Source organism: Bactrocera oleae, chromosome 4 (genome assembly GCF_042242935.1).
Source record: "Bactrocera oleae isolate idBacOlea1 chromosome 4, idBacOlea1, whole genome shotgun sequence".
Taxonomy (NCBI): Eukaryota; Metazoa; Arthropoda; class Insecta; order Diptera; family Tephritidae; genus Bactrocera; species Bactrocera oleae.
The window spans coordinates 31936030-31951448 of NC_091538.1; the positions used below are offsets into that span (position 1 = coordinate 31936030).

The following is a 15419-nucleotide window of genomic DNA, read 5'->3' on the forward strand; positions in this document are numbered from 1 at the left end:
TTCAAACAAACAAATAAACAAACAAACTCTTCAACTTTATAATATTAGTATTGATAACCCTATATCTAACTCGATTCGTTTTAGGTGATACAAACAACCGTTAGGTGAACAAAACTATTATACTCTGTAGCAACAGGTTGCGAGAGTATAAAAAGTGCAGTGGCAGAGAAAAAGCGTAAAAAAACAAAGAAGGTTCGACGAAAAGAGAGAGATGGAAGACTAGCAGAACCAGATTCACAACATGTAGCTGTTAGAGCAGCTTAACAGAAGAGAACAGCAATTAGAGCAGCTGCAAACAGCATACATACTTATAGCTGCAACTAAGACAGAGCCAACCGAAGGGGTAGAGAGAGTGTTTAAACACTTACTACATATACCGATATTTACGGATCAAGAGGACGTGACCGTGAACTAATTTTAATGCTATTAAAAATACCCTAAAAATGCGATACAAACCAGACACGGAGACGCAATAAATATATAGGAAGATAACAAGTCTCAAATCAAATTCGGTGAGTGAACTTGCTATAGAAATTCAAAATACTAAATATAAGACAGACGAATTAATTGTATATTATGAAGGGGGATCAATTTGACAGTAACAATTGAAAATAAAAAATACATCGCATTAATAGATACAGGGGCAAACATATTTTAGTGGATTCAGAGCTGAATGAATTTCGGAAATTACCACTTAAAAATTAAATTATAATCAGTAAAGTAACTAGCAAAGGGACAATTACTCATGAAGTACATACTAAGGCACCAAGAGAATTTAATTTACCTGATAATGCGTATATAAAATGGAGATCAACACCACTGAGAAATAGAAAATAGAATATTATAATAGGAATCGATTTTTTAAATCAAATACCATGTTAAATCTAGTAGAAGGAATAATTACGTTGAATGAAAAAGCATCTGAGTTTTCAAGCCAACATCTTAATTTCAAGGAAGTACCTATGTACACTAGAAGCGACAAATGAAAAAACAAAAGGTATAGAAGTACAATTAGATCATTTATATACAGAACAGTTTAAAGAAACTAAAAATTATTGAAAACATTTGAAAACCTATTGTTCAAAGAAGGAGAAATCTTGACAAGTACTACACAAATTTAACATGAAATAAGAACCACCACAGAAGAGCAAATTAACTAAAATGAAGAAGAAGTTCAAAGACAAATAAAAGAAATGGCCGAACAAGGAATAATAAGAAAAAGTAAATCGAGATATTCCAGTCCATTAATTGTTATACCTAAAAAGATGGACACCTCAGGTAAGCAGAAATACAGATTAGTAGTCGATTGAAGGAAGCTGAATGAAATAACAGTAGACGACCCACGACGTATGAACTTGTCACTCCTGCGACTAATGAACGTAATTCAACACGATTATATCAACAAAACGTTTATTTAGACGACATTTTAATAAAGTTATTTATAACCTCATTGAATGAACATATAAAAGCAATAAAAGATATCTTGCATACACTGAAAAAGAAGAATTTGACGAATCAGATAGACGAATGTAATTTAAAATGAAACCTACTCCAAATAAAATAAAATTTTTTCAAGATTTAGAATTACCACGGACAGAGCAACAAATTAAAAGTTTTCTATGTATCACCGGTTATTACCGAAAATGTATAACAAGAAAAGAAGCGCTAAGTTCGGCTGTAACCGAACATTTTAAACTTTCGCAAAGTCAAACGGCAATAATTTTTGGCAATAATGTGGAGTGTAAATTACTTCAGGCCTAACGTTTATGGTAGAAGATTTAAAATTTTAACTGACCGCCAGTCAATTAAATACCTAAATAACACTATATAAAGGAAAATATATGTCACCACGACATTAGAGATGGCTACTAAAACTAGGAGAATATCAATTCGATATTGAATATTTACAGGGTAAAGAAAACAAAGTAGCGGGGTTTTAAGTAGATTAGGAAAAGAAAACATCATGGAGGAAGAGAATCAAAGTTCAAACAATGTTTCAAACCAATAAGAAGACATTAGTCTAGAGATAAATATGGCAGATAAAATAACAATGGCTACCATACGTTCCGTTGAAAAAAGCTTAAATGACAATTTTTTTATTAAGGATGATATCGTTAACAAATACAATACCCAAATAATAATAACCAACAACAAAAAGAATTTAAGACTGTTCATAGAAAACGTATAATATTCATTGCTGAACATGATTTTGAAAATATGGAAGACATTATTCAGGAGATATACTTGTATAAGGAAAGGACAACAGGTATTTTTTCAGAATTATTAAATCACAAATACAATATAAATATCACTTTATCACGTAAGGGATAGCATACATTCATGTATAGAGGAAACTTATAACCAAATAAAAAACAAAATTTATTACCTAAAAATTAAAGAACTAGTCCAGATAGTTATAAACCAATGTGTTATATGGTAGGGATCTAATAAGACCAAAATTTTCAAATACAGAAACACCATTAGCAAAGAACGAAATAGTCCACGTAGATACTTATGTAATAAAAAGATTTAAATTTTTAACTACAATCCACAAGTTTTCAAAATAATAATAATTGTTGATAACGAATTGAAGGCAATAAAAACAAAAAAAGTTTTAACAACGAAAATGTAGAACTACATTGTAACTAAACCAAATACACACCTCGGACATTGAAAGATTTCACAATACAGTTACAGAAAAGTTTAGGATGATATACAAATTAAATATGGATTTGTCAATAAAACAAATTATTCAAAAATCAATTAGAAATTATACTAACAGATATCACTCTACAATGAAAAGTACATAATTAAGTGTGCAAAATAGTGGTGTAGATCTAGTTACTACGGACTACAACCACGCTTACTTCCCATGTAACACCATTTTCAATTCTATCTGATTCTTTCACTTTCCACTATGCAAATCAGGTAACAATGATTATATCGGGGTAAAACTTTGCGTGAATAATGCAATTAAAGTATGCCACCTTGCGGCCAAAAATTGTCTAAATCGAACCAAAACTGTTCAAACCCCTAAGTACTAAATAAGTGGACCCCAGTGCCTATAGTTGACCTTCTACCGAAAATATCAGTCAATCCACAAAGAAATCTCAAACGAGTGTACCATTTTACTTTGCGAGAGTATAAAATGTTCGGTTACATCCGAACTTAGCCCTTCCTTACTTGTTAACAATACCTTTCTGATATTTGGTGTTAAAGGTAAACTCTTCAGAATGTAAAAATAAAAGCCATAATTCCAATACTAAATACAGAATATAATAATTGTCAAAAATAAAGGAAATTTTCAGTTACGAAAATAAGATATATACATTTGAAGGTAATAAACAATTACGAGAACTACAAATGAGTGAACATTGTGTAATACAATTAAATTGTAAACTCACAAAAAACAAAGAAATGGAAATAATACTAATAGACATAAAAAAAAGTGCAACATTTTGTTATCCCTTATAGAAGCATTTAGTGATAGATGAATAGCTATTAGAATTAATTTCTTACTATTGTTATCATTGGGTACGTACCGTACGTTAACTGATATTACCTATCTTATGAGAACGCAACGTAAATGAACACTCACCACAGCTTCTACCGTCCGCTTCAACAGACCGTACGGTAGGATATCCGCGAAAATTGGAGTTTTCTCGTACGAGTGAGTGAGCTGAGAGGGAGAGAGTAATCTCTTGCAAAGCAGGGTTGTCAATGTTGATATTTTGTAGGAATTAAAAAATAAACTTGAATATATTTGAAATATTCTTAAAATAAGCAACCAAAAACACAGTCGAATGCATTTATTTATGTATAAGTAGTTAGTTGGATTTTAGTTTTGAGCTTTTACATTATGAAAAATTATATCTACAAAACTAAATGTTTGAAAAATCGTGTATACAAATTGAACATTGGCAACATTGGTCAAATGAAAACCAAAAAGAACAATTTATTTCTATGTTGCCACTACGGGCATAACTTTTGACAAATTTGGTTTGATACGGGCAGTAAGAACGGTGGGCGGAATGTATGTGACTGGTTTCAGGTTCATATATCTTCAAAAATGAAGCCGGCGATAATGTTAAAATTCCAATAAAACGGCGTTACATGTCATACAGTCAACGAAACTTATGGTGAGCGCATTATATCGCGTCGTGGGCCGGCAGCGTGGCCGACAAGATGTTGCTATGTAACACCGGTGGACTATTTTTTGTGGGGTTATATGAAGTCGCTTGTCTACGCACATTAGCCCAAGACAATTTACCCCTTTAAAAAGAATATTTGCCACGTGATTGCTACACACGACCCCAATTGCTAAAAAAAGTGGTTCAAAACTGGGCCTATCCCGGTGCGGTCACCTGCACGTAATATTTTTTAAAACATAATGGCAAAGCCATATTTTCATGATAAAGCTACATTTTTGGCCATTACATTAAATTATAAGTATTTTACGACATTGTATTTAACAAAAATTGTAGTGGAACACAACTTCCAATAGATTAGCAATTAGAAAATGTGCTATTGAGTTTAAGGTCTTCCGAGAATGGATTATTCATACGTAAGGTGGCTTCACTGTTTGGCGATGAGGGAAATATAAAAAGGGAAAATGAATTGTTGAAAACTATTACTCCAACCCGGAAAGAGATGCATTGTATATGATATATTGATGGGTAAAATTAAAGTCGGCTAAAGCTCCTGCCAAAAACATGAACTTTTTTTCACGTGAACGCCAATATGCTGTTAAAATGCAAGAGGTATGTGAATGTAGACTACAAATCACATAAATTACTATAAGATACCATGATTCGTAAAACCAAAATCTTTTTGAATAACCCACTTGCAAGCGTCTTCAACGCTCTTAATCAAACTCGCAGTAGATCGCTGGAGGTGGCGTCTATCCACTCAAGCATTTTGTATTCATCACATCCAGGCAAACCAGTACGGACCACACTACACTACTATTTTCTTTAAGAGATAGACCTTAAAATTATGAGCTTCCCAAAAAGCTTAATATTTTGAGAATGTTTGTTTGCCGCACTATTGAACGGTTTTTATAAAACTTCTACAGTGAATGACAAAAGTAAAAATTGGTTGTCCTTGAGTGATTGGAAGCATTTCAAAAACTGTTCGCGAACACGTTCGCGGAAATCCTATTAGAAAACAGAAATGTCGGAAATGGGTATATTGAACAGATCAATGTCAAGACGAGATATATACGAAAAACTTTCAAAGACGCAAAAGATGTTATTCGAAGGATTCAACGTGGTCACCATCCAACTGCTGTGATATTTTGGTTGGGAATCTCCCATAAAGACGTGAAGAGGTGTATTTAAATCTGTGAGAAAATGCTAAAAAATGGGACAAACGTTTACCAGCAGGATGTTTTAGAAGGCGTGTTAAAGCAGTTAAGTAAAATTATCTTCCATGGATAGCAAAGAATTTTCCAGCAAGATTATCGTCTGAAAGTTAAAGAACATGGTATGTTGAATACCGCACAGAAATTTGGAGAGTTTCAAAATATCTTTGGTTCGAGCAGGTTCGTCATTATGTACCAATAGAAACAGTGCAAGCTGCTATATATCAATGGCCAAATCGTTTGAGGGCTTGTGTGAAAGCGAATGGTGATCATTTCGAATAAAATGTTGTACATTGCTCATTTAATAGACTAGCAAACTAATTGAAACATTTTAATAAGAATAAAATAAGCTATTAGTAACTTTAAACCTCAATTCACACACATATATAAATTTATGTATACTCAATAATTTTCTTTGTATTTCAGTGAAGTAGTAAAATACTAATAAATGGAAAACAATATGATTAACAACGTATCCTTTTCGCAAAGGTAAGACTAAACCACCTCTAAATAAATCTTATCGTTGTTTAATTTTTATATCAATTATTAATAAAATATTTAAGTAAAACTTTTTGGCTACAAGGAAAATGTCCTTATACAGTATAATATAATATAATACCATACCTTAATCCATATTAAAGTAAATACATTTCATATGTTGGCTAAATTCATATCATATATGTATGTATGTGTTTAAATTTTTACAGGAACAACTAAGAAAAGGAAAAGTTCGGGTGCAGGTAGGAAGGAGAAGTTGTTTTATAGTCTCCTCAGCTTCTACCTCCTGACAGCTTCTACAATAGTCATTACATGGGGATCTTAGTCTACTGGCAAGTCTGCCAATTAGACAGTGGCTGGTTAGCATTCCTATTAGATATCTTATATCATTCCTTATAAATTTTAATAGTCGGCATGTGCGGCTCATATTCCATTCATGCCACGTTTGCCTACTTATTGAGTAAATTAGGTGCTGACTTCACCGAGACTCAGCAACTATGTTTTAGCATATTATAATGTGAACGAAGTTTAAGGATAATAGTATGCACCGAATTTGAGGTATAGGATTTCATATAAAGGTCAGCGGTGCTACACGCATTGTCCAAATTTTACGTTGATTCGTATGAAGAGTGCGATCTTCGCTGAGAAATTTTATGATTCTGACGTAATTATTCAGAGAGTTATCGCACTTTTAATAGTTTTCAATGTAACCATTATATGGGGAGTGAGCGCAGTTATCACCCGATTTCACCCAGGAGATATCGAAAACGTTTGTGTTGAGCCAGTCTCGTTGATATAGTTGTAAGCGGGGACAAAACCCTTTGTTAAAAACTTTCAAACAAATATGTTCCTCCCTACTGCGACTCGTTATAACAAATTACTTTAATTAATAAATTAAATTAATACTCTTACAACATGTTGATACAGAGTTAGTTTTGTTCACCTAACGGTTTGTATAACCTACAAGTAAAACTAATCGAATTATATATAAGGTTATATACATACATATAGTTATATGAATGATTAGAATGAAGACACGAGCTGAAATTCAGGTGACTGTCTGTCTGTTCGTCCGTCCGTCTGTGCAACCTGTAACTTGAGTAAAAATTTAGGTATATTTATGAAACTAGCTACACATGTTACTTGGTACCGTAAGACGGTTGTTATTGCAGATGGGCGTAATCGGACTACTGCCACGACCACAAAACGCCATTAATCAAAACTAAATAAATTGCCAGCTTAGCTCCACAATAAGATACAAGACTGTTATTTAGTATGCAGGATTACATTAGGGAGAGCCATCTGCAGTTAAAACTAAAAAAAAAGTGGGTCTGATCCCGCCACCTAATAGGAATTATAAGCATATGTCCCAAACTGCTAAAGCTGTAATAACAAAAGTCACTGAGAACAAATGCTTTTAGCGCCTCTATCGACAGTGTGAAAACGAGTGAAATCAAGTAACAACCCCGCCCACTCCACATATAACGGTACTGTTAAAAACTACTAAAAGCGCGATAAATCAAGCACTAAATACAACAGAAACATTAAATTTATCTATGGGATGGTATGAGATGACTTTATAGGAACCGTGTTCAAAATTCCACTTCGGGCGTGTTTCCGCTCACTTTTAGGTGAAAACCCTACTTCCCATATAATACGATTTTAAATTCCATCTGATTCTTTCACTTTCCACTATGCAACAACACTGATTGTATTGGCGTAAAACTTTACGCGAATAATGCTTAAAAACTATGCCATCTTGTGACCAAAAATTGTCTACATCGAATCAAAACTGTTCAAGCCCCTATGTACGGAATATGTGGACCCCAGTTGACTTTTTACCGAAAATATCGGGCAATGTGTAAGATATATAATTGAAATTCATATAATAAAATAAATAAATGAAATTGTGTCAAAAATGGGTTGAATCGGATAATACTTCCTTTAATATAAAATTTTGCCAACAATTGAAGTAATTCCAAAGGGCTTTGATCTTTGCAAGTTACGAGAGTATAAAATGTTCGGTTACACCCGAGCTAAGAACTTCCTTACTTGTTTATTTTAATTTGGGTTAAATTATACTACTTTATAGTTTTTCGGTTAACGAAATTTTGTAGGAATTAGGCAATGCTCCAATTTCGCCCATTTACAATACCAAACTTCATATAATAAGATTTCAATAATATTGAATAAAAACTTGCACCCGATGTATTAAGAGGCATATCCCACGTTAACAGCAACCAAACAATTAAAGAATTATTATTATAATATTATTTGTATTTAGTTGAACAATTTAGTTTATTATTCGAATTTTATTATGACGTTGTACACAATAAAATTCCTTAATATACATGTTTATATATTGAACAATTTATAATATAGGATCGGTAACGTATCGAAGTGTTACGCGCAGGAGCTGTCGTATAGAATTTTAGGTGTTGACGCGGCGCAGTGTAGAATTGAAAATTGAGTTGCCCGCAGGATCGCTATTACTTCGAATGAGGTGAAAAAGCTGCGCTGATCATTCCTTTTGTTAGCTGGTGTATTGGTGAGAATGTGGTGGGCATTATTAGGGTGCGCCAGTTTTTCGGAGTAGAGTGGTGTGGTTATTTACTGAGGCTTAGCTCATTTGAAAAAATATATATCAACTTTTACTCAATTTCTCTCACGTTTTAATAAACGGACGGACAGACAGTCACCCGAATTTCAATTGGCCTCGCCATCCTAAACATTTATACAATACATGTATATCTTTATATACAATACATATAAAATTGTATGTCTTTATATACATATCTGATATAATTCTTTGCTCTATGTTACTAATATATATCGGCAAAATAAAAATAAATGTTGATGTGAACAAAAAAGTTTTACAGCGTCCGCCGAAGATAATGCCGGCAAAACTAATTAAAAATGTAACGGATGTTTCTTTTTAGAGGTATAGAACTTTAAATTGCAATAAAACAATGATGGATTATTCTATTGACATTAATTTTATTTATCCGAAAGATAATCTTGTGGCATTACATTTTAAATAGGATTTATGGCATATGACCGCCACGGCTATCTCGGATGTAGTCCAATTTTCGATGACTTTTTCCAACATTTGTGGCCGTATACCGGCAATAACACGGCGAATGTTGTCTTCCAAATGGTTAAGCGTTTGTGGCTTATGCGCATGGACCAATGACTTTACATAACCCTACAGAAAGTAGTCTAGCGGTGTTAAATCACAAGATTCACAGGTCCAAAACGTAAAATTAGGCGGTCACCAAACGTGTCTTTCAATAAATCGATTGCGGAAGGAGCTGTGTGATATGTTGCGTCGTCTTGTTGGAACCACAGCTCCTGGACATCATGGTTGTTCAATTTAGGAATGAAAAAGTTAGTAATCATGGCTCTATACCGATCACCATTGACTGTAACGTTCTGGCCATCATCATTTTTGAAGAAGTACGGACCAATGATTCCACCAGCCCATAAAGCGCACCAAAGAGTCAGTTTTTCTGGATGTAACGGTGTTTCGACATTCCCTTGAGAATTAGCTTCACTTCAAATGCGCCACTTTTGTTTGTTGACGTAGCCATTCAACTAGAAGTGTGCTTCATCGCATCATACGTGCAAGCGTTGTTCAGGCGTGAGTCTATTATGATGAATTGCCAATTGTATAAAATCCTTTTATTTAAAACTCTGTGTCAAAAAAAGGCATATTCGATCAGGTGATCACGGCTGTTTCACACACATAGGAAAACAGCTGATTCATTCTGATACAATGGAATTGCCAAACCAAACTGAGAACTGATACAAGCAACCGTTAGGTGAACAAAACTATTATACCCTGTAGCAACATGTTGCAAGAGTATAAAAACAATAACCGACCGTTATCCAATGTCTAATGTCGAAGTTATTTTTTATAATATTGGAGAATCAAAATATTTTTCAACAACAGATTTAGAGTCTGAATTTCATCAGATATTGATGGAGGAAAAAGATATGGAAAAAACAGCACTTTCCGTAAATAGTGGAAAATATAAATATCTTGGAAAGCAGTTTGGACTTAAAAATGCTCCAAGTATGTTTCAGCGAATAATGAATCATGTATATATTTACGACATAATAGTATATTCGAAAACATTAAAAGAACATATATTTCATTTAAAAGACACGAGTGTTTGTACTACACACTCGAGAAAGCTCATATGAAAATATCTATAGAAAAATCAAGTTGTATAGAAACCGAATTTGAATTTTTAGGCTACGTTGTATTCTACAAAGTTATAGAAACGGATCCAAAAAAGTAGAAACCATAAAAGATACCCGTCATGACAACTCAGAGGATTAACGGGATACTATAGAAAATTTATATAAAGTTATGCAATAGCTAAACCAACAACAACATTAATAAAGGGAGAAAATGCTTGTAAAACTGTAAAACAAGCATTGCAAGAACAAATCGAATTAGTTCAAACCGATTGAAAAAAATGATTTTTAACTACTTATGCGTCTAATGTAGCTGTAGGTGCAATTTTATCTCAAGAAGGAAGACCAATAAAATATATTCTAAAAACACTAAGTTCTACGAAACAAATTTATGCAACAAACGAGAAAGAGTTATTCGCAATAGTTCGGGCTTTAAAAACATTACGCCATTGTCTATATACAGCAAAAGATATGGAAATCCACACTGATTATAAGCCATTAGCTTTTGCTATGTCCGAAAAAACCATTAATGTTAAAATGAAAAGATGGAGAGCTTTTATCGAGGTGTTTGTTAATAATTTATAAACCAGGAACAACTAATAAAGTTGCATTTGACGCATTATCAAGACAAGTATTAAATAACTAGATCAGATGAGTCGGGAGACTCAAGTGATTCACTAATAGAAACTCAAGAAATAGCCAAAACGTAAGAAAATTGCTAATTGAAAATGAAATAATAAAATGTAACAATAAATTCTATCCCATTGACTTTTATAAACTGAATTAAATTATGCTTTTTGTTTTGCTGGATCTACAAAGAAATTTAATACAAACATTATATTAAAATTCATTAAATTCAAAAGAAAAATAAAAAATATTGTTAAATAGTTAAATCAAATTAATAATCTTGCCTCAGTTTAGAATTGGGAGAGTTATCCAATTATATTACCAATAATATACATTGTACCAAAAGACATGTGTGTCAAATATGTCGCATGACACATGTGACAGATATGGTTCGCCTTAAGTGAACTCAATATACAATTCTTAGATTGTAAGATAAACCTTTACACTTGACACATATGATCCGCCTAAAGTGGACTCAACATACAATTCTTAGATTATAAGATGATACTTTCCAATTAGCACATTTGGTCCCCCTCAAGTGGAATGAAGATATACTTCTGAGAATGTAAGCTGAATCTTTGTATCTTGACTAAGGTAGGTAGAATGGCTGTGGCTGAGTGCTCCATTGTGATACCACATGAACTTAAGTCCCTAACTCTATTGTCTCCTCTCTAAACCACACCGTGCCTCTGATGAAGCCCGAAAAGTTTTATTTGTGCAACTTCTTAAACGTCATCAAGAAACCCCTGATCTAGAAGATGTTTAATAGTCTCCTCCTCTTCTACCTCTTGATAGCTTATAAAGTAGTCATTATAATCCGTTGCTAGGCTACTACCATGTCTGACTTTAAAATGAGATCTGTTTGTACTCCTACTAGAATTCTTATAACATTCCTTTTGAATATCATTAGTTTGCCTGCTTGTTGACCAAATTAGGGATTGACTCCCTCGAAACACAGCTATACTCGTACAGTCAATCCCGGTTAAGTACCACTTCGCTTAGGGGACAATCCATTTTATCTGCCTGTATCTTATTGTATCTCACGACTTTTTTTAAATACATAGAAATTCTTCCTATGTTAAGCAAATTTAATCTTATATTATATACCTATATGTATAATGCCAAATGTTGTTTGTATGTAATGTATTTGTTGCCCTTTAATGAATATTTCATATTGATAAAGAACTGCATATATTATATATTTGTTTTTATTAATTAAAAAAGGTTACATCCTTTTATTTTCAACGGATATTTTTAGCAAACAGAACGTAAGTACCATATGGAGAATGACACTTAAAAGAATCCTGCTTAATTTTTTTTAATGTCATTCCCTCTTAAGTACCACAAAAAATCTTCATCTTTGGTTGTGGCATTTAACCGAGATTGACTGTATTTACGACATATTTGCCGATTAAGAATCTTCAAGTCTTATTGTACTATGGTGCCAGCTCTGGCTAGTTCATCTGCTATACAGTTCCCAGAGGTATTACTATGTGCTGAAACCGATTGTAAGTTTATCGTGGAAAAGGATGCTATTGTAGATTCACTAAATTAAATTCAACTCTATGGGATTTCGATAATCGGTAATAATGCGAAGAAACGGGAACTTTTAAAGTATCATACAATATCCCTTGGTACTGGCGAATAATAGGAAAGATTCCTTCAGTCTAAGAGCTGACATCGCTGCCAATTGCTTACAAAACAAGTCTGTTGGCAGTAAGTGTAAAATTACGTTTAGTGTCTGACTTGGCGTTTTTCTGAGAGCTCCACTGCTAATACTGGCTATTCTTTGTATGTTTTCCATACGTCTTACCGCGAATTTCTTTTCCGTTATTGGACACCATACCAATGTACCGTAAGTTGTAATCGGCCTTACAACTGTTGTGCAGAGCCAATATCACTACCCGAGACGTTAATTACCATTTGACTTCCACCATTCTTTTACGCGTGTAAAGTGCAGTAGCTATTTCCTTTACCCTAGCATCCAAGTTTGGTGTCCATGAAAGCTTCCTATCTTAAATTAGTCCCAAGGAGCTTGCCTGATTTCCTACTGCTAGCCTGGTCCATTTAATAATGGCGGCATAATTTCTGAAATATTGTGTTTCTTAGTGAACAAACAAGTTGTGCCTTGTTCAAGTTCATTCAAGTTTAGTCCGCAGGATACGGCCCATCGCTTAATACCATTTAATATTGCCTGCATACGGTTAGCGAGGGTAATCGGGAATTTACCTCTAACTGAAATTACCACATCCAACATAGGCCACAGGATGTACCCAGGTCCACTAACATTTTGTTCTTTGTAAAGATCCATAGAAGTGGAGATAATACGCCTTCTTTGGGGGTACCTCTTTGGATCGCCACATTTTTGAAGGTCCCAGCGTTGACATTATTGACCTGCCCTTAAGCAATCAATCAGATATGCCCAAATCTTTTAGCGCGCACAGTATGGCCATCTGCTAGATATTATGGAAATATTATATTTTATGTCTACGAGGGTTATGACGGTGTAATCTTTTACCTCTAGAGATGCTTCAGTCTCTGCTACCTTCGAACTTAGTGCTGTGGACTTTCCATTAGAATACGCATGCTGCGAAACTGCCATTTTTTATCAATTAATTAATTTTCGTGCAAACCTTCCTTTCTCCACCTCCTTAAATGCACATCAGCTGTTTCTGTCACACGGTTGCTAATACCCAGTAGAGAAAATACCATAAAAGAAGAATGGCTGAACCTCTTCATGAGGAGACGCCGAGAAACAGTCTCAGCTCTTTTAGAGTAAATATAATAAGAGAACTAGAAAAAAGCAACTTACTTAAAAACGAACAAAATGCTAGAGTAACCGGAAAAAATGTGTACTACACTTTTACAGAAGTGGAAAGTTAAAAAATAAACATAAATAAAAATAAAAAACTTGATGACCGCGCTTAAATGAACGCTCGGCCAGATCGTAGGAACTCATTACCCGCATGTATTATCAAAACTGTTCGAAAAAATTCTTCTCCAAAGTCTAGCTCCGTTCTTCCTTGAGCGACAAATAATTCTTGAACATCAGTTTGGATTTCGAGCTAATCACGGTACTTTTGAAGAGGTACACATAATCGTCACTATCATTAGATCGGAAAAGAAGCAGTATTGTTCAGCTTTCTTTATTTACATATCCCAGGCATTCGATAAGGTTTGGCACGACGGGATGATCAGCAAAATAATTCGACTACTACTCGAGAACACACACAAACTTCATAAAAGCTATTTAACTGATAGAACTTTTAAGGTCAGAATGAAGGACGAATTATCCTCAACAAAAAAATCTCTGCAGGTATTCTCCAAGGAAGCATATTATTCCCTCTCCTATATTTAATTTGTACATCAGACATGCCCCAAATCCTAACACATACACATCGACATATGCAGACGACACAACTGCAGTCGCACATATACGATTTAGAAAAATTATTAATGGAGTGGAGAATAAAAGTTAATCCATCTCAGTGTGCTTCACACTTAGAACATTACTGTCCCTGTCGAAAATCACTTCAGTTACCTAGGAGTCCATTTAGACCGGCGTCTAACATGGTCCCGTCATATCCAAGCCAAATTAGCGGCCATTAAGCTAAAATCCGGGTTCTTCTATACAAGTGCAATATGTCCCAATATTGACCTACGACATTCAGCTTCGGGGCATTGCTTGCGCGTCTAATGTCCAGAAATTGCAAAGAAGACAGCCTAGACTTTCACAAAAAAGTGTTTGTGTTGAACGGGATATATTAGGAACGAAAATATCCATAGAGATCTCACCATTCCAACAATTCATGAAGAAATTAAAAAATACTCCATCAAATACGTCGGCAAGCTAACGACTCATCCCAACACCCTAGCAAGGGACCTGCTTCTATTCGAAGCCCATCAAAGGTTAAAACGAAGTGACACATTGAGCCTCGCTCGCTATATTGTAAGATTTGAATACATAAAAGTTGGCATTCTTAAAACTAGTCCTAAGATTTGAATATACTATTGTAAATTTCTTCAGGAAAGGTTCAGTAAAAAAAATTATTTCAGGGAAAAGATTTTGACAACACAAGCGAGGATTGTTCCGATACCACTATGTACTCGATGCTAGTAGTCATTTTAAGGTATCGGTGGCTAGATGAGTTACGCTCCCCCCTCTATACGCGCCACTGAGCGAGTTAACGACATAGCCGCACACCGCATACATATCTGCATACAACATGTGATATCTACACTTCACATACACATCGTACATATACATATGTACATACATATAAGTAATATTGCATATCACTAGCATAAATACACAAAATCGAAATAAGAATATGTAAACATATCTATCAGCTAACACACATTGTTAAATATAAATACTAGAGATAAGAACACATAACAATAGAAATGCACTATGAATAACAACCTAAAAATAACAATAGAAACTAATAGTTTTATCTGTTTGTAAACAGATAACTATCGACACAGCTCAATAGTATAAATAGCACTAAGATTTATGTAAACTAGCCAGTCTTAAGAATATCAATAAAGAACACATTTCGGTGCAGCTCAAAAGTATATTTCTTTCGCCTCATATCGTGTAAACGATATTAACTGGGGGCTCAACCGGGATGGCTAATATACATGCTATCCAAAGCCATATTCCGAAAGGAATAAAATAATACACTCCACAGGAAGTAAGACTTTCATCACTAAAAGCCTGAAAAAAGTG

The 15419-nt window shown here is 34.1% G+C and overlaps 1 protein-coding gene across 5 annotated transcripts in view; it reads left to right on the forward strand.

The window, feature by feature from the left end:
• Positions 1 to 15419, forward strand: part of LOC106625350 (oxysterol-binding protein-related protein 1) — a 342202-nt gene that overhangs the window by 68014 nt on the left and 258769 nt on the right. For 4 of the 5 annotated variants that reach the window (XM_070109230.1, XM_070109226.1, XM_070109229.1 and 1 more), the window contains exons 2-3: positions 85 to 512; positions 5789 to 5851. In XM_070109230.1, coding sequence (XP_069965331.1) covers positions 5811 to 5851 — 41 coding nt within the window. In that variant the 5' untranslated portion in view covers positions 85 to 512; positions 5789 to 5810. The remainder of the gene's footprint in view (positions 1 to 84; positions 513 to 5788; positions 5852 to 15419) is intronic. The other variant, XM_070109228.1, reaches the window with a different exon arrangement.